The 19,084-nt window shown below is 55.9% G+C and overlaps 1 protein-coding gene and 4 non-coding genes across 5 annotated transcripts in view; 2 read left to right on the top strand and 3 right to left on the bottom strand.

Annotated features, from left to right (window-relative positions):
• sspo (SCO-spondin) overlaps positions 1–19,084 on the bottom strand; it is a gene marked incomplete at its 3' end in the record, with an annotated part of 117,942 nt that overhangs the window by 70,098 nt on the left and 28,760 nt on the right. Inside the window, exons 51-87 of the mRNA XM_030087744.1 lie at positions 18,942–19,046; positions 18,435–18,512; positions 18,207–18,362; positions 17,969–18,127; positions 17,727–17,891; positions 17,420–17,611; positions 17,214–17,336; positions 17,003–17,132; positions 16,792–16,929; positions 16,627–16,718; positions 16,299–16,478; positions 16,046–16,216; positions 15,714–15,969; positions 15,593–15,639; positions 15,340–15,510; positions 15,009–15,143; positions 14,772–14,908; positions 14,583–14,677; positions 14,373–14,422; positions 14,120–14,290; positions 13,875–14,045; positions 13,682–13,761; positions 13,428–13,597; positions 10,018–10,064; positions 9,749–9,949; positions 9,500–9,670; positions 9,008–9,392; positions 8,875–8,933; positions 8,472–8,636; positions 8,171–8,337; positions 7,954–8,093; positions 7,551–7,771; positions 7,220–7,384; positions 6,935–7,138; positions 6,654–6,821; positions 5,075–5,209; positions 4,634–4,871 (exon numbers count right to left, since the gene is read on the bottom strand). Of these exons, the coding sequence (XP_029943604.1) occupies positions 4,634–4,871; positions 5,075–5,209; positions 6,654–6,821; positions 6,935–7,138; positions 7,220–7,384; positions 7,551–7,771; positions 7,954–8,093; positions 8,171–8,337; positions 8,472–8,636; positions 8,875–8,933; positions 9,008–9,392; positions 9,500–9,670; positions 9,749–9,949; positions 10,018–10,064; positions 13,428–13,597; positions 13,682–13,761; positions 13,875–14,045; positions 14,120–14,290; positions 14,373–14,422; positions 14,583–14,677; positions 14,772–14,908; positions 15,009–15,143; positions 15,340–15,510; positions 15,593–15,639; positions 15,714–15,969; positions 16,046–16,216; positions 16,299–16,478; positions 16,627–16,718; positions 16,792–16,929; positions 17,003–17,132; positions 17,214–17,336; positions 17,420–17,611; positions 17,727–17,891; positions 17,969–18,127; positions 18,207–18,362; positions 18,435–18,512; positions 18,942–19,046 (5,638 nt within the window). The remainder of the gene's footprint in view (positions 1–4,633; positions 4,872–5,074; positions 5,210–6,653; positions 6,822–6,934; positions 7,139–7,219; positions 7,385–7,550; positions 7,772–7,953; positions 8,094–8,170; positions 8,338–8,471; positions 8,637–8,874; positions 8,934–9,007; positions 9,393–9,499; positions 9,671–9,748; positions 9,950–10,017; positions 10,065–13,427; positions 13,598–13,681; positions 13,762–13,874; positions 14,046–14,119; positions 14,291–14,372; positions 14,423–14,582; positions 14,678–14,771; positions 14,909–15,008; positions 15,144–15,339; positions 15,511–15,592; positions 15,640–15,713; positions 15,970–16,045; positions 16,217–16,298; positions 16,479–16,626; positions 16,719–16,791; positions 16,930–17,002; positions 17,133–17,213; positions 17,337–17,419; positions 17,612–17,726; positions 17,892–17,968; positions 18,128–18,206; positions 18,363–18,434; positions 18,513–18,941; positions 19,047–19,084) is intronic.
• trnas-aga (transfer RNA serine (anticodon AGA)) lies at positions 381–459 on the bottom strand. Its single transcript has one exon. It is a non-coding gene; the product is annotated as a tRNA-Ser (tRNA).
• On the top strand, positions 1,208–1,289 carry trnas-aga (transfer RNA serine (anticodon AGA)). The gene has a single exon. It is a non-coding gene; the product is annotated as a tRNA-Ser (tRNA).
• Positions 1,676–1,747, top strand: trnaa-ugc (transfer RNA alanine (anticodon UGC)). The gene has a single exon. It is a non-coding gene; the product is annotated as a tRNA-Ala (tRNA).
• On the bottom strand, positions 2,057–2,138 carry trnas-aga (transfer RNA serine (anticodon AGA)). The gene has a single exon. It is a non-coding gene; the product is annotated as a tRNA-Ser (tRNA).

Below are 19,084 nucleotides of genomic sequence, written 5' to 3'. Positions count from 1 at the left end.
TGTTCCAAAATAAGTGACTTCAAAATCAGGCCAAATCAAGCGTCTTCTTTGAACACGTCGGACGGGTTGATGAAATCATTATGCGTTTATGACGTTTTTTTAATCATAAAAATACGGTTTTAACCTGCGTTTTCAACCGAGATGGCGGTTTGGGCTGCTTCTATTGAGTAAAACAGGTTTAATATTGTCTACGGGGGATAGTGACAGATCTGGCAACCTTCTCCAGCAGACTGCAGAGACACCGCAGGCGGTGTACCGGACCGGAGCCGGACCGCATCGGCCGTGTGTTCATTCACTGTAACCAGGACAGGACAGCTGACTGGTGGATCTCCAAGAACATTTTTCACTGTTTCCAGGAGGTTCGGCATGATTAAAGTTCACGTTGTCGGCAGGATTCGAACCTGCGCGGGGAGACCCCAATGGATTTCTAGTCCATCGCCTTAACCACTCCGCGACAACCCTGTTCTCCACCGCCAGTGAGGAGCTCAGAGCAGGAAATACGTGGTCACACTGTGACGTGTTCAGAGATCAGGCTTAGTTCCTCAGTTTGACCACAAGATGGCAGCAGATTACAGATTAACTTTCTCACCTTGAGGTTAAAGCAGCTTCTGCAAAGGCTGAACTTCAAAACAGTCTTGGACACAGTGGGATTGCGCCTACATATTTTCAAGTCAGTTGTTTTGGCGTTTTTCATACTAAGCACAGAATCAAAGAACCAGGTGGAGTCGGCCGGACGGAAGTCCTCGGCTCCAACAGTGTGAGCGGCTTTGAGATGTGGTGAAGAAGCGTTCGAGAAACATGATCTGAGGTGCTGCTGTGAAATGTGAAGCTGGGTTTCCCGTTTGTTTCTAGTTTCAGAGGAGACCCAGCATGTTGGGGTGGAGCGGACGGATCTGGTGTTTTGTGTTCGGAGGTGCGGGTGTCGGGGTGTGGTGAATCGTTGCATACTGTATGTATTTTGAATTTATAATGAATCCGAGTCTTTTTGAAACGACTTCTCAGCAGCTGAACATTTTGGTTTCATGAAGTAAAGAGTTTTGGAGTTTAATAAAGTTGAACTCACTGAGTATAAAAGTGAATGTTCTCTCTCCAGCTGAATCTTGTCAGTTGTTCTGGCTCTTCATGGAGCTGGTTTATTGTGTTGACGTACTGCGACTTTCTCTGGATCACTTGCTGCTCTGAGCTTCACCAGCAGGGGGACAGCAGGGTTGTCGTGGCCGAGTGGTTAAGGCGATGGACTAGAAATCCATTGGGGTCTCCCCGCGCAGGTTCGAATCCTGCCGACAACGTGAACTTTAATAATGCTGAACTACCCGGTAGATAAATTGTTAAAAGTGGTCATCTGTTCTCATAAAAGTGAAATCCAGACTGTCGTGTGTTTATTCACTGTCACTGAGTGACGGGACACCTGACTGGTGGATTTACAAGGATCTGTTCCACAGAAACAGTTGAACTGTTTTTGGCAAACATGACAACATCTGTTCTTCCCCTCAGGTTCAAATCCTGCCGACTACGGCAGTTTAAACAAAGCTGAACCTCGTCAAGATAAGTAAATAGATCATTATCGATCCCAACTCCCACAATCAGAAGTTACTCATTAACTGGATGTCCCAGGTCTGCCCCCTCCCCCGTCCCTCCCTCGTCCCTCCGTCCTCTGCATGCTTGCTCACACAGAGGGGATGTAGCTCAGTGGTAGAGCGCATGCTTTGCATGTATGAGGCCCCGGGTTCAATCCCCGGCATCTCCAGTGACGGAAGCTTTTCATTTTACTGTCACTGCAGTGACAGAAGAAGAACACAAAATATTCATCTGATCTGTTCTTTAACAGATTTGTGCTGTTTTGTATTTTCAAGTGGGACTTAATGAGATGTTTTTCTGTAGAACAGAGTGAAATCCAACCATCTGTGAGTCACTGGAACTCTGGACAGACGCTGTGTTCCTTTCGTGTAACGAGTGAATGAGTAACAGGAAACCTGACCGGTGGATTCACCAGGATCCACTCAGCATTCACTGCTGGTCTATTTTTAACAAACATGTCACTGCCATGAAAACCTTCCGTTGTCGGCAGGATTCGAACCTGCGCGGGGAGACCCCAATGGATTTCTAGTCCATCGCCTTAACCACTCGGCCACGACAACCCTGCTGTCCCTGTGGTGGTGAAGCTCAGAGCAGAAACTAAAACATTCCTGTCAACTGATCGAAACTCTGCCTCCACCATCTGAAGCTCCTCTTCAGTTTATCAGGAACCCACCGGGGTCTCCGAACGCAGGTACGAATCCTGCTGACCACCTCAGCAGTACGAGGACTGTTTGGTGAAAGATCTGAAGGTCAGAGGGAGGGGGGCAGGAAGAAAATGATTCGAGCTCGAATCGCGTCTTCAACATGGAACGATTCAGAATCGAATCTCATTTTCAAAAAATCTATTTTTTTTGCGGGTGTGCCTTCTCAGCCACTGTAGTGTAGGCTCGCAAGCCTCGTAGCTGCAGAGCACTGTCACAGAAAAAGAAAATCCAACCTTTGAAAGCAACCACTTGGAAACACTTGGATTTTACTGTCGACCCGGCCCGGGGGAGGAAAGGGCTTGACGTGAATCACGCCATTCGCAGAGATTGTAACAGTAAAGTAAAGCATCTTGGGAATACTTCAAATCCTCGTTCTCACCTGGAAAGACATCACCCGGAGATAATACGGAGAACAGAGCGCCAACACGACCAGCAGCTGATCAGCGCACGCTTCACCGCTTCGAAAAACTGCCACACAACCGGCAAAGAAGGTAACGAAATCCACCGCTTGTTTCATTGCAAAAGACCCCGAGCCTTCAGCGCAGTGGAGGGAGACGACGTCTAGTCCATGATTAAGACTACTGAGCACGGCGTGTCACACCTTCACAGACACTGTTGGACCCGAAACTCACGGACAGACGAAGCTCAAGGCCAACGGCACCGGAGCAGCGCAGGACTGGACTCTCCAGTCCTGCAGACCGGGACCATGCAGGAAAGCCACCCTGCTCGAAACGCAGCCGGCGTTGGTGATTGACCTAACACGCCGGCTGCTCTGCAGCTTGTGGAGAATCTAACACATGGACCTTGTTTCTGCCTCTGGGCTTGCCAGAAGCAGGGCCTGTCCAGAAGTGGAGGTCCTGGCAGCTGGCCTCAGCCGACCCATTTGATTCATTTCACTGCAGCTTTATTCCTTCGATGTGGTGCTCTGATAACTGTGAGAAGATGAAGTAGCTTGACTGTCAGCCTCAAAGATGTGATACTGTGTTTGTAAAAGTTAAAAAAAATGCATGCAAGCAAAAATAAATCACATGCTGTCTTGGGCTGTGTTCACACCGAATTGAGTCGAGCCAGGACCCCTTTTGTGAAGTGTGAATTTGTAAATCAGCCTCCTCATAAATAACTGAATCGTGTTCTCACCGGCGTCGAACCGAAGGGGTGTCAAACCAGACAGAAGCAAGTCGGGTGCCGGAAGGAAACGCGATACTTGTTCCAAAATAAGTGACATCAAAATAAAAGCTGTGTCGTGTTTTTGCCTTAATATTCTATTTTTTACTTCTTCTGGTAGAACACAGAACAAACAGCATGATGTAGTTATTATACGCTTCAGAAGAATGAACGGTTTTGTACCTCGTCACTGCAGGAAAGTCAAACAGCTCCAAAATTGCACAAAACAGCTCTCTGACCAGAGCGGCTGTGTTGCCAGATTGGACGGGTTTCCGCCAAATCAAGCTTCTTTTTTGAACACGTCAGACGGGTTGATGAAACGATTATGTGTTTATGAAGTGTTTTTTTTTTAATTATACAAATACGGTTTTAACGTGCATTTTCAACCGAGATGGCAGTTTGGGCTGCTTTCTATTGAGTTAAACGGGTTTATGGCACCAGATCGACATATCTGGCAACCTCCTCCAGCGGACTGCAGAGACACCGCAGACGGTGCTGCGGTGATTCCGTTCTGCAGACGCAACGCAGCCAGAAGAACGGTTGTTCTGTTGTACATGATTTTTGTGCAGACCATACAAATCGCCGACTTTCAGAAGGAAGCACAGACTCTCTGCCATGCTCGACGTGCGCGCTCAGAATAACAGTCCGTGTCGTGCGTTACGGAAGCCTCACACGGACAAAAGTGTGGCAAACGAGGAAAGCGAGCTGGACCCGGGGAGTGACCGTGTTCTCACCGCATGCAGATCGAGCCGGTGCCGACCTCGGACCTCCTCCTCCAAGCGGCCCCGGCTCCACCCGAAAGTAGGTCGCTCCAACGTGAAAAACGTGTTCACACTGTCGGTACCGGCTCCACCACGTCATTTATGTCGAGCCAAATGCTTTGGTGTGAACACAGCCTTGGATTCACCTCGGTGTGTTTGCATTATTTATCAAGAGGTTGAAAAATCTTTATCATAGAATCTTTGTAAATGTGTTCTGCTTTCATGCCAGCAGACCAGAGAAGATCCTGAAATCCTGAGAATCAGGATCGAGTCAGAGAAGCAGCTTCATGATCCTGCTGTGGGTCTCTCTGTCCGGTCACCAGCCACGGCAGCATTTCTACGTTTGACCACCAGGGGGAGTGACGTGTAGAAAAGCATGTAGAGAAGACAGGTGTGTGAGTGGGACAGCCGTCCACGGCTCCTCACCTGTATCTGGTCCTCTGGCCCCGCCCACAGGACACGCTGCACGCCGCCCAGCTGGACCAGGAGCTCCACACGCAGCCGGCCCGGCAGCTGTGGTTGCTGCAGAGCAGCCGGCCGTCCCGGCAGCTGCAGTTGTTGCAGTCGGCCTGGTGAGAGCTGCCGGCCGCCCACACCTGGCCCAGGGCGTCCACACAGTCGCACTGCCACAGGCGGACGCACAGGCCGTCCTGCTGCAGCTCGCCTGCACGCACGCACGTACGCACACACACAAAAAGGCAGGAAAAGGTTTTCACTGATCCTCATTAAGAACATGTCAAGTTCAGAGTGTGGTTCTCCAGTTAACACCGGCTGGATCAGAAATGGGATTTTAACACACACACACACACACACACACACACACACACACACACACACACACACACACACACGTGCGCGCGCGGGTACCTGTGGGGCAGCGGCAGCCCGGCTGGCACTCGGCGCTGTCCTGGCACTCGATGCCCTGCTGGAGGTCCGAGCAGCGCTGGGGACACTGGTTGGCGCAGGAGACGAACTCCTGTCCCGGAGGACATCCGGCCTCGTCTGGAAACGCAGCAGCAGACGGGACGGTCAGGACATTTCCCATGATGCCTCAGTGAGAGCGCAGAGACGCTCCTCAGAGAAAGCCTCTGCTCCTTCAGACCACGCTGGATTCACCAGGTAACTGGAACGTCTCGCCTACAAACAGCCGCCTGGGTTCATCTGGTTTATTGTTATTTTAAATTTAAGCCCCGTGTGGAAGTGAGAGTGAGAGTGGACCGGCGTTTAAAGTTTAAACTTAACCATTTAAATCAGACTCTAATGCCAAGTGCTGGTAGTTTATGATGATTCTTTGATTTTATCTTTAGTTTGCAGAAAATGTTTTCTACCTTTTAATTTAACTGACTGCCATTTACATTAAATGACCCCATTTCTATACATCTATGTTGCAGGTTTGTGATTGTAAATAACTACTTTACTTGGCTTAAACTGAAAAATACATAAATAAATATATAGTATACTTGGCTGATACTTATTAATGATACACTAAAACAAAAGTAAGATACAGTGTTTAAACATATGTGGCTCATGTCTGGGTCTCGACAGTAGCCTGTTCAATACATTCTCACACATATTGTTTCTCTGGGTTGTTCTCAGCATGTTGCTGCTGCTGCTCAGCTTTGAGGTGAAACTGGTTTGCTGAACCTGATCTTTCACTGCAGTGTCGTTAACCCACACAAAGACAGATGAACACTTGAGTTGTCCTTAAAAGCAAATCTTCACACCAGCATCACCGTCATCCTGATGAAGGTCTGGGGTTTCATTTAGTTCCTATTTTTCATTTATTTTCATTTGTACTTGAAATATTGCTGATTTTATATGCTGTGCTACATTCTGGAGGCAGTTAAAGATCTGAGTAAAGTCCAACCGAATCCTTCAGAGTTTTACTGCCTGCAGTGAACGCCACACGCAGGAACACCACATTTACATTAAATGACCCCATTTTTACAGACACACGTTACATCTCTGCAATATTCCAGTTCACCACAGCCTGTTCTCAATAAAGCTCCCTCCTCCTGCAAGAACAACAACAAACAGAACATGAGCAGTGCAGGGAGAGCCGCGCTCACGCTAACGAGAACTTTACACATCAAAATCAAACCCAAGTCAACCGTCCATGTTCAGCCGTTTTCTCCCGACTCACCGCCCTCCACGGGTCGGGTGTCCAAGAAATCCTCCCAGCAGCAGCGAGCAGAGTCCTCCGACGTTAGCATGTAGCTTTAGCATTTCAGCATGAATCAATCATTTCAGTAGAATTCAAAATGGCTGATAATGATTTAAAAAAAAGAAATTGAAAAAGGTAAAACAGCTCAAACTAATAAACGGACTAAAATACAAAACTAAAATGCTAAAATGCCTCAAATCAGGACCTCCAGAGACCCTCCAGATCCTCGTGCTGGTTCCACGCCTGTGTGTGTGTGTGTGTGTGTGTGTGTGTGTGTCTCACCGCAGGGCCTGGTGTTGCAGGGCTTCACCTGGTTCTTCTCGCCCTCACACTTCCTGCCCCCGTTCTTCGGGGGGGGGCTGGAACAGGACCGGGTCCGGATGGAGCGTCCGCCGCCACACGGCTTATCGCAGCGGGACCAGGGACTCCAACGGGACCAGCCGCCGTCCACTGCCACGCACACACACACGCACACGCACACACACACACACACACACACACACACACACGTTACCATGGAAACGGAGTTCTGAGACTGGACCCTCAGAGGAGCCCCCCCTCACCTTTGCAGGGCCGGATGTTGCAGAAGCGGTTCTCCAGGTTCCCTCCCAGGATGTCTTCGCACCAGGAGCCGTTGAGTCCCGGTCCCAGGAAGGTCCGGACCCTCTGCTGCTGGCCCACCCCGCAGGACCGCGAGCAGGACCCCCAGTCCCCCCAGTCCGTCCAGGAGCAGTTCCTCTGGGCGCAGTCCGGCCCCACACACCCCCCTCCAGACCAGACACACAGCACGGTGGTCAGACGGCGAGCCGGTCCGGTCGGGTCCCGGTCTGGGTCCGGGGCGGACTCACCTGGGCACTGCGGCAGGTTGCAGGCTTTCTCCTGCAGGGAGCTTCCGGAGCAGGGGGGCGTGGCACAGAGGCGGCGCCGGGACTTGGTGGCCGGGCGGAGGGCGTCGGTGCAGGTCCGAGAGCAGGGGGTCCAGGAGGACCAGGGGGAGAACCCGTCGTCCTCATCTGACCAAGACCAGCGGAGTCAGAGGAAGGGTCCACACATGGAGGACCTGCAGAACCACGTCTCACCTGTGGACGGCTCCTCCGGAGACACGACGGCTGGGAGGGGCAGACAGCAGAGCGTCAGGGAACAGAGCAGCGCAGCCTCATGATGACGCCGCCGCCGTACCTGGACAGTCGGGGGCCTGGCAGTACGTGGTCTCCAGCCGGGGGCCCCGGCAGTCCCTCCCGCCGTGGGCCGGGGCCGGGTCCGTGCAGGCCCTGGAGCGGGTCTTCAGTCCCAGACCGCCGCAGGACAGCGAGCAGGGGGTCCAGGGGCCCCACGGGGACAAGGCCCCGTCCACGGGACAGTGCTCCAGGGAGCAGTTCCAGCGGCCGTGATCACAGACACTGCGGACCAGAAGAACCAGGACCAGAACCGGAACTGTGACACGACGAAGGAAGTACAGCTTCGTTCAGTTTCTGTCTCCGTTTCTGTCACCCAGACTGGATCAGCAGGAAGGTTCTGCAGGAAGTCTCCTCTGAGCCAGCAGAGGACGCGGAGAACGTCAGGATAAAGATGCGGTTCTCACCAGGCGCTGCAGTCGTGCTCTAACGTGTCTCCGGAGCTGAACTCCGCCCCCTCAGAGACGTTGTGGAACAGCGGCGGCGTGGTGGTGGACACGGCGCGCAGAGCGTCCAGCAGCTCTCCGTCCACCGCACACGGACACTCCTGCGGGACACAGACGGACTCAGCTCCGCGGCGGCCGGACGGCGGCGGCGCCGGGACGCGGCGGCGGCGCCGCCCACCTGCAGGCAGACGTCCCGGTGCTGGAAGGCGTGCGGCGGACAGTGGCAGCCCTCCTCGCAGCCGTCCGAGTAGCAGCCGTCTCGGCCGCTGACCTGGGAGCAGCTGAACGGGCAGCCCTCGCCGCGCTCGCACTCCCGGTACAGCCGGCCCGGAGGACAGCCCACGTCTGCAGACCGGGTCCAGGGACCGAGGGGGACACAACGGAATTACTGCACAACGGAAACCACGACGACGGGACGGGAGGTGCGATGAAGGCGAGTCTCCGGCAGCGAGGACGCCGAGACGCGTCCAGCCGCTCACCCAGACACACGTGACTGTTGCAGGTTTTACTCTGTCGACTGAATCCGCTGCAGGGCGGCGAGACGCACAGCCGAGACCGGGACTGCTGTCCCCCCCCGCAGCTGACCGAGCAGGACGACCAGGAGGACCAGGAGGACCAGGGGGACCAGGGGGACCAGGGGGACTCTGCAGGGCACAGGGAGCACGGCTCAGTGAGGGGCTGCTGGGACGTCCAGGGAGACGAGACGTGTCCCGGCCTCACCGGAGCAGGGCTGGGCGTTGCAGCCGCTCTGCTGGTCGTTGTCTCCCACGCAGCCCCGTCCTCCGCTCTGGGGGGACGGGTTGTCGCAGAGACGCTTCCTGAACCTCAGTCCTCCTCCGCAGGGGACTGAGCAGCCGGTCCAGCCGCTCCACTGGCTCCAGCCGCCGTCCACTCGGCAGCCGGGGACAGAGACGCAGTGCAGGACGCCGGCCTGGCAGGAGCTGGGGAGGAGACATGACGTCTTCAAACACGGGACCACCCGAAGCGTCTCCTGGACCCTCAGAAGTCCCGGTACCAGTTTCTACAGTCGCTGGCGATGTTCTCTCCGGGGTTCAGGGTCTCCCAGTCCGCTCCGCCGGGCCAGACCCGGGACGTGTTGGTGGGATCCGGACCACCTGCAGACAGAAGCGAGCGATCACAGAGCGGCCGGGGATCCGTCGCAGCTTTGGCTCGCCTGGCGGGCCGAGCGGGGATCGAACCGGTGGCCGAGCCGTTGTGGTATCTGCAGCGGCACTCGTCGCGGTCCACGCACGCTCCGTCCTGCAGCACCTGGTCGCCGAGGCAACCGCAGCCCGGGGAGCATCCGGCGGGGTCGAGGCACTCGGCGTCGCCGTGCAGGTCGGAGCAGGAGCGGGGGCAGGGCTTCCCGCAGGACCAGCGGTCCACGCCGCCGCCGCAGTCTGGAGGACACACGGGGGGGGACAGGGGGCAGAGGTCATGACCCGAGACACACTGAGCGACTCGGGTTTCAGTGAATGGAGGGCCTGACCCCCCACCGGACGCCCACCTGAGCAGTGGGTGGAGTTGTCCCGGCAGCCGCGGGTCTGCCGGCTCGCCCCCAGGCAGGGCAGACCGCCGAACCGGGCCGGAGGACTGCTGCAGTCCCGGGTCCGGGTGGACGACCCGGCACAGCCGTCACACTCCGACCACGACGACCAGGAGCTCCACGAGCCGTGAACTGGAGGTGGGGGGTCAGAGGCTGGAGGTCAGACCGGTCCTCCTGCAGAGACCCCGTGGACCCCGTCTCTCCCGGTACCTGGACAGAAGGCGGTGACGGGACAGCTCTGCCTCTGGATCTGGACTCCGACGCCGCCGTGGGTGTCCTGCTCTCCGGGACACGGTTCCCCTCCGGCCCGGGGCTCGGGGCAGCCGCAGCTCCGGTACCGGCTCACCGACTCCGCCCCGCAGGTCCGGGAGCAGGGGGTCCAGTCGGACCACTGGCACCAGCCTCCGGACACTGAGGGACACACCCGTCACTTCTCTAGAGGTCCAGACCTCCTTCAGGTCCAGGACCGGCGGACTCACCTGGACAGGGGTCCGAGGAGCAGTTCAACCTCCCAGCGTCACAGGTACTGAAACACACACACACACACACACACACACACACACACACACACACACACACACACACACACACACAAATCCTTCAGGTGCAGCCATTGTAACCCCGGTTATTTTCAGTAGTTTAGAACATTCCGACGCTCCTGAACGCACCATCCGCTAGCGGCCCAGACGCAAACAGACGTTCACGAGGACTTTTTTTTTAAAAAGTGCTGCTGCTCTAAATATGCGTCCAGCCCAGTGGAAGCTCCGACCCGGAGTCAGCGCTTTCTTCTGCAGCACCTGTGGTGAGTTTGAATACTTGGTTGCTAGTTTAACGCTGTGATTATCCCAGGTTATAAACATCTGCAAGAGGCGGTAGTTGGTTTTGAAAAGTGGATATGACCTGAAGAACTTTACTCTCAACATGCTAACAGCAACATTTTGAGGCTGTTTGGGATCATTCTAGCAGAACCTCAGCTAGTGTTCATCATCATTAACAGACTGATCGTCCCTGGGGGACCTGCTGCTTTTGATTTAAAAAAAATGACAGTTTTATTGAAAGATATGTGAATAGGGATGAATTTTATATTTTTATATTTCAATCAATCAATCAATCAATGTATTTTTGTACAGCCCAGTATCAGAACAACAGCTGCCTCAGAGGCTTCAAGATGTTACATTGGTTGATAAAAATAAAAACAGTGAATAAACATAATGTTAATATGTCAAATTCACAGTAACGAGACAAAACAAAGCAACCACCGCCTTAGACCCTCACATCCGGCAAGAAAAAACTCCAAAAACCCAGTGGGAAAAGAAGAGATCTTGGGGAGAACCACAGTATGGAGGGATCCCTCTCCCAAGGACGGACAGCTTTGGCAACAGCTAGCATGAGACAATAAGAAGTAAAGCCTAGGACTATGTTGAGGACAGTCTGTTGGACGGTCCAGCACAAGAACCACAGATCCCAGAATTATATTTCAACTGTAACGAGGAAGAATGCATCAAAGATGCTTTAATTCATGAAGGAAACACAATTTATTTTAAGATAAGTTTGAACGTGCACACTTCAGTGCAGACCGTTTTTTATATAAAGATGCCTGCCCCGCGGTTCACAGCTCACTGGACATTTAACACTGGACATAGGAAGTCTGTTGTGTCCTACAGGTCCAGATTTCTAGGCTACAAGGTCAAATCTTCATTTATAAAAGTGCCCAAAACCATTGTCCTGCCGTTCTGAAGCGCTAATGAAGACATTACATTTGTCCTCCTTGTCCGTCCTCTCAGCTTACAGCCACACTGCTGAGCCTCTCCTGGGACATCGTGGAGCAGAGCCTCGTCTTCAGACGCCACAGAGAACTGAGGCTTCTCTCTGCTTCACAAGAGAACACTGGACCACCAGCAAGAACCGGACCAGGGTCTCCTGATTAAATAAGTACACGTTACACTTCCATTGTAACTAGTAATCTGTAACCTGGGAGATGACCTCACTAACTCTGATTTTCTTCTTTCTTTCTTTCTTTGTACAGACGTCGCCTCTTCAGTCACCTGTTCTGCAGCTCTGTGTTTATTTCTGTTGACCTCTGCTCCTGGACAAATAAAATAATGGAAAACCCTCCTGAGACTGATGGTTCTCTGTGTCTGACACACCCTGGATGTTCAGTAATGTTTGTTCTTGTGTCGATCAGAGGTGTCAAGAAAGTACTTTCCCATGCCATGTTTTCCATGTACCCAGTCAGTTCTGGAAGAGCTGGGCTGATCGTGATCACCTGGGCCCAGAACTGTTTGCTGCAGGTGATTCAAATCAGCCCAGACCTTTGTTAACTGACTGGGCACAACAAAAACATGGCATGGGAAAGTACTTTCTTGACACCTCTGGTGTCGATATTTCTTTAATGGGTCCAGAGCATCTTTACCAGGACAGAGACATGTCAGTGTGTAGATTTGGTTCATTAGTTTGATCAGTCTAAAGTAATCTGAGTACGTCTGATGGAGGTTCTGTGGATAACAGACCGTCTCCTCTGATGTCGGCTGCTTTTCTTTCTGACATGTTGACTTGTGATCAGATCTTTCCTCAGATTTTATTAATGAGAGAAGGAAACAGAATGACTGGCCGTACGCAGGTTGTACAGGAGGCAGTGAACGCAGCACAGCAGAGTCAAACCTTCATGAAACACCAGAGAGCAGGAGAGGAAGAGGTCACGTCAGAGTTTGGCTCCAATAATTAAAGCTAATAATATTAATGATAATAAATGTTTCCAGCCTCCCAACAACAAAGGTAAGACAGTAACACTTCATGTTGTACTTCCTCTGCTGATTCACCAGGTTTTTGTGGTAAACTTGACAAGGCTTCATCAGACTGATCATTGTGGTGTTTTTGTTGTGGGCTGCGTGCTTTTTTTGTAATTTTTCCATTTACTCCCGGAGTTGCTACGTGTTGAAATGTTCGATTTGACTGGAAATGGATGGTTATGGTTGAAATCAAGATTCATCCAGTCACAGATATTATACGTTCTGGTAACAGCCTGTGTTCTAATGTAACTCCAGCTGTCCTCCAGTGACCCGAGGTTTAGTCTTTCATTCTAAATGCTTTAACCTCATTCCTATTTGTGATGAATAGAGTTCAGTGGTTTGTTTATGTGCTGTCCTTGAGCTGTAAATCCTGTTGACAAGTAGATGATATAACTGACATGTAGCTGATTTAACCATGAAGTTCAGCATCAAGTGTGTAATTCATATGAAGGTTTCAGGCCAGAGGATTTTATTCAAAACATGACAACTGCCTACAATGTGAAATAATTCTCAGCATCTTAAGGCAGCCGTACCAAAAGTAAATTCAGTTATAGTCATCATCTCAAGCGCCTCTCAAAGCAGTGGTGACTGGTCATTAGGGGCAGGTGGAGAACAGCGCCACCAGGAGGCACCAGAAAGGACTGCAGGCAAACTGTTGTAATTTCTTTAAGATTAACTGAAATATCTGCTGCTTCAAAGAGACCGAGCAGTTTTTTTCGACAAGTGGGGCTCAGACTGCAGCGTCATCTCCAAACTGAGAGCTGATTGGCTGCCGCCGATGTAGGCGGGTCCTGATTAGTGACTGACAGGGAGCGCGACAGTTCGGGGCTGCTAAAGCTAAAGCTAACAATCGGAAATCAAAATGAAATGAAAGTCATTGAAAAGTTGATCCAAAAGAAGAACCGCCGTGCGCCTCAGCTTTGGTGAGTGAAAGCACATACTTATTGTCAGCCTGTTCAGATGTACATACGTACATACATACGCATGCACACAGCTCCAATGTGCTTTTTGCCAGTAGTTGCCCCCCCCCCACTTTTCAAAACAAACTGACGCCCTTGTGTGTGTGTGTGTGTGTGTGTGTGTGTGTGTGTGTCTCGGACCAGTTGTTGCAGCCGTCCGGGGCCCTGGTGGTCTCTCCGGGCAGCAGCCTGCGTCCAGAGTCCAGGTCCAGGCAGGGACAGTCGTCCTGCTGCAGGCAGACGCTGCCGTTCGCAGACAGAACCTTCCCCCCCGTGCAGTAACAGCCGGGCTCACAGAGCCACTGGCAGTGCTGGGGGGGGGAGGAGGAGGAGGAGGAGGTGAGACCGGAGGATGAAGGTGTGGACCGACACTCGGACTCGCGGCAGAGACTCACAGCCAGGTCGTCACAGGAGCGAGGACAGGACGGGCCACAGCTGCTGAACGCTGTTCCAGGGACCTGGGAGCAGGGTGGGACTGAGCGCACGCACACACACACACACACACACACACACACACACACACACACACACAGAGTATAAACTTCTTGCCCCCCTGCTCCCCGCAGAGTCCCCGTCCTCAGGCCGTACCTGGACAGTGGTCGGCGTTACACACCGTCACCTCGGTCCGCAGACCCTCACAGTATCGGCCCCCCCCCTCTGGACTGGGACTGTCGCACTCCCTCCTCCGGCTTCGAACCCCCCCACCGCACGACTTGGTGCAGTGGCTCCATCGGGTCCAGGGTCCCCAGCCCCCGTCACCTGGACACGGCAGACACACTGCTGATCCCCGGGCCCCGCCCCCCCCAGAGGAGTGTGTGACTGACTGAACTCACGCTCGCACGGCGCCACCACGCAGACCTGGTCCTCCCGGTGGGGGCCGTCGCACGGCGGAGCCCCGCCCACTCGCCGCGGTGCGGGACAGAAGCGGTACCGGGACCGGAGACCCGGTCCACAGGAGAGGGAGCAGGGACCCCAGGGGGTCCAGGAGGACCACAGAGTCTCGTCTGCAGAGTGCGTGTGGACATGGGGGGGGGGGGGTCAAACACCGCTGCAGACCATCGGACAGGACACTGTGAGACGACGTACCGGCGCAGGCCACTCCGGAGCAGTTCACCAGCCGCCCCGCTTCACACGAGCTGAAATGAGACGAGGAGGCGCCGGACTGATTCCCCGATGGAGAAGAACAAAGACCCCCACCCCAAACCCCCCAACCCCCCCAAGCCCCCAACCCCACAACCCCCCCAACCCCCCAACCCCACAACCCCACAACCCCCCCAACCCCACAACCCCACACACCAGTTGTTACAGCCTGAGGGGACGGCGTCTCCTGGCTGGTACTGCTGTCCGTCCTGCAGGCAGCGGCAGTCCGACTCCTGGACACACACTCCGTCCTGCCAGAGGGGAGACACTGAGGTCAATCCTCTGTGTGTGTGTGTGTGTGTGTGTGTGTGTGTGTGTGTGTGAGAGAGACGGCGATCCGGCCACCTGCTGCAGCGCCCCCTGTGGACACCGGCAGCCCGGCGTGCAGTTCCTGCTCAGCCCCACGGAGACGTCGGCACAGGAGACGGGACCGGTGACGCACTGCGTCCACTGCATGCCGGCAGGACACGCCCGGCCCGCCGCTGCAAACACACACACACACACACTCACAGCTCACACTCCGTTTCGGCGTCCACAACAACACACACTCAGAGAGACACGGCGAGACAGTGGGTCTGGTACCGCACGGCTGCAGGTTACAGGCGCTGAACTGCCGGGCGGTGCCGTGGACCCGGATGGGGCCCCGGGTTCTGGTCCGGTAGCCTCCGCCACACGTCACCGAGCACTGGGACCAGGAGGTCCAGGGACCAGTAACGCCTTAAAACACACAGGAGGGTCAGAGGGAGTTTGCGTACCTCAGAAATAAAAGAGCCTCAGTGAACAGGCTAACGTCACTGTGTAATACCACGTTCTGCCACTAGATGGGGTATTGAGCGAGTCTGCAGAAACAGAAGCAGCTTCGGCAGAAAACAATGCCACCTGGAGGACAACGTGGAGAAGCCACTCCTCTCACCGAAGCAGGGCTCGATGCTGCAGGTGTCCATCCCGACCCTGTCCCCCCTGCAGGGACGGCCGCCGAACGCCGGCGGCGGGTTTGTCCCCGAGCGGTACCGCCGCCTCACGCCCACGTCGCACGTCCGGCTGCAGGAGCTCCAGTGAGTCCAGCTGCTCCAGCCGCAGTCCACTGAGGACGGGACGGGCGGGAGACCATCAGACGGGGGTGAAGCGTGCAGGGAAGGGGGCCGGGAGCCTCAGTTGGAACTCACCTGGACAGGGGGCGGAGCCACACTCCATTTCTCCATTAATGCAGGAGCTGTTCGAGAGGACACGACACACCTCATGAGGGGAATTCGTGACGACGGAGACGTCTGTTTGCCGTTTCCGTACCAGTTGTTGCAGGCGTCCGCAGGCAGGCTGGACCCGGCCGGGTACGTCGCCCCCTGGTGGTAACAGGGACACTGCTGCAGCGCCACGCAGCTGCCGTTCAGCAGGTAGAACCCCGCGGCGCAGTAGCAGCCGTCGTAGCACACCGTGGCGCACTCCACCTCGGCGGAGGTCATGTCCAGACAGAGGCGGGGGCAGGCGCCGCCCTGAGCCCGGCACTCCGCCGCCGTCATGTAGGACATCCCGTCGGGACACACGCCTGAGACCGGGGAAGAGCAGAACCGCTTCAGGTACCGGTACCGGCACCGCTGGCCGGAGCGCCGCGCGGCGCGTACCTGAGCACGGCTGGGAGTTACAGTCTCCGGTCTGGATGTGCGGTCCGGGGCAGCCCCTCCCGCCGTGCCGGGCCGCCGGCGACCGGCACCGCCGCTCCCGGGTCTGAACGCCAGAGTCGCACTGGGACGAGCACTCGGACCACGGCGACCAGGCCGACCAGGCGCCGTGCACTGGAGGGCAGAAACACAACACAGTGAGCGGCGATACCGCCGCTGACCTGCAGGGGCGGAGTCCAACGTCCCCGAGACGTGCCTGGGCAGTGGACGGTGTTGCAGGGCTCCTGCTCCTCCGTGTCTCCGTCACAGGTGTGGTTGAACCACAGCGTCGAGCCGTTGCAGCTGCGAAACCTCCGTCTGATCCCCACCTGGTCCACGTGGTTGAAACAGGTCTTGCTGCAGTCCGACCAGGCGGTCCACTCACTCCAGGCTCCGTCTGGCGGCGCTGCACCGGACCCGGACAGAGGGGACAGACGGGACAGACGGGACAGAGGGGACAGACGGGACATTTCAAATCAGCTTCAAATGCTTGAAGACGTCTGTAATTGCAGAACGGCGAGCTGGGAGTCCGTTGAATGCCGTACCGGGTTGACAGGAGGTGGAGCAGCGTCGGGCCTCGGAGGAGTCTCCCGGGCAGGGCCGGACCCAAACCGACCCCGCCGGGGCCAGCGCAGACCTGGGGGCAGTGGAGAGTTCACGTGAAAGCCGGGCCGCTCAGATGGGCGGAGCGGGACATAGCGGGACGTAGCGGGACGCCCCACCTGTAGCGCTGCTGCAGGCCCAGGCCACAGCTCACGCCGCACGGCGACCAGGACGACCAGGCGGACCACTGACAGGAAGTCATGCAGCCGGACGGGTCGCAGGACACCAGCCCGTCCCTGCAGGTGCTGGAGGAACCACAACAAGCAGGTCTGGTTAAAATATTCCTGCTGCGTCGCGTCTCGTCCAGCCGTCTCTCACCAGGTGGTGCACTCGCCCCGGACCGCCACCTGGCCCGGCGGCAGCGTCCCGCCGTCCCACTCGCACACACACCGGCTGGAGTTCACACAGCGGCCGTCCTGCAGGAACAGACCGGGCGGACAGCGACACCCTGGACACACAGCGCGGTTCAGACCCGGGGATCAGAGAGTCAACACACACTGACCTCCTGGAGACGCGGTCTGGGAGCTACCCGGGACGCAGGGGGCGGAGCAGTTGTCGGTGGAGCCGAGCTGTGAGCAGGTGGGGGGGCAGGGGTCCGCCGTCCCGGCCCGACAGTCCTCCTCCGTCACCAGCGTCATGCCGTTAACGCAGCCTGTGGGCGGAGAGCCGAGAGGTGAGAGGCTGCAGACCGACGGGTGACAGAAAGAGCGGCGGTGGCGGTGAGAGCAGCGCCACCTGTCTGTGAGCCCGTGTCTTCGCCGCAGGGCTGCTGGTTGCAGCTCTGGCTCTGCCGGCTCATCCCCTCACAGTCCAGGCCTCCGTTCTTGGGGGGAGGATCGGAGCAGCTCCGGTTCCGCTGCCGGACGCCCCCGCCACACCCGGAGTCACAGTCCGACCACTCGGTCCAGGCGGACCAGAGACCGTGGACTGCAGGAGGAAACGGAGACCTGATCAGCACGGAGCCTCAGTCTGATCAGGGAAGCAACCCGTCAGTACTGCCGGGCTGTGGTGGAGGACGCGCTGGATCGGGACGGATCAGGACCTGGACAGGCCCGAGGGAAACAGGCTCTGCTGTCGAACTGGGCTCCTCCGCAGGAGCCGCCGGGCAGAGCGTCCCTCAGGACGTCCCTCTGCCGGAACGCAGAGCCCAGACCGCAGGACACGCTGCAGGCGCTCCACGCCGTCCACGGAGACATGACGCAGTCCACTGCGGGGACAGACAGCGGAGGGACGTGAGGAACCCGGCTCTGTAATGCGACGCCCGCCGGATTCCCGCCGCAGTACCGCAGTCGGCCTCGTCCGAGCCGTCCAGGCAGTCCCTCTGCAGGTCACACCTCCGGTCCAGGTGGACGCACTCCCCGCTCGCACAGCTGAACTGCTTCAGAGAGCAGGGGCTGGGCAGCGGGGGGCGTGGCGGCGTGACGGCGGGCCGCGGCGTGCCGCCTGCTGGCACAAAGCAGGAAGTAGCAGCTTCATTCTTGGATGTTAGAGGAACCCGCTCCTCCCTTGCCCTTCCTACCGCAGCGGTCCTCATCCGACCCGTCGGCGCAGTCCCTCCTGCCGTCGCACACCCGAGAGGCGTCCACGCAGCCGGACGAGCGGCAGGCGAACTGACCCGCCACGCAATGCACCCTGGGTAGGCCCCCGTCCCGGGAGGTGGGGGTGGTGACGGACGGGGCTGCCGGTGAGAGAGGAACTAGTTCACAGCCTGGCCGCTCCTCCGTCAGAAGAAGGAAAAGCTCCGTCTCACCTGCCGTGGTCTGAAGACCAGGTCCACCGGGGCGCAGCGGGGTGGTGGCGCGAAGCCCCGGGTGACCTGTGGTGACCTCTGAGGAGCACGAGGAGGAGTCCACAAGTACGACCACAATTATTCAACCACACTTTTAAAAACCCGAAATCATGCTATTTTGAACAACACTTCAGAACAAAATACTGTTGCATGTCCAACTTTAGTGTTCTTCACTTGGTGTGCAGACTTAGTTTCTGCTTCACTGTGATGATTATTATCCTTACAGAACCAAGAGTAGCTCAAATGTATCAATAAAGGTTCAGGAACTGTAAAAAAATAATCATTAAAGAAGCAGAAACTGTTGAAATGATCACTAAATTGAAAGTAGTAGTAAAAAAATGCAATCTTAAAATAGTAGTGGCATTTTAAAAGTAGCATTAAAGTCGCACAAACAGTTAAAAGTATCAATGAAGTATCAGAAATGGTTGTTATGGACTAGAGAGAGCAGTAATGGTGAAATGTCCAGACCAGCGGAGGAGACGTGCGGCTCGGCGGGTTGTGTCGCCAGTCCTGGTCTTCCTGAGACGCTGGTCTGGTTCTGCAGGCCGGGGAAGCCTCCGGGGGGAGCTGTTCCTGTTCAACACACCACGCTGTGAGACGCTGTCGCCGGT

The sequence above is a fragment of the Salarias fasciatus genome, unplaced genomic scaffold (genome assembly GCF_902148845.1).
Source record: "Salarias fasciatus unplaced genomic scaffold, fSalaFa1.1, whole genome shotgun sequence".
Lineage (NCBI taxonomy): Eukaryota > Metazoa > Chordata > Actinopteri > Blenniiformes > Blenniidae > Salarias > Salarias fasciatus.
This window is presented reverse-complemented; position numbering and strand designations above follow the sequence as displayed.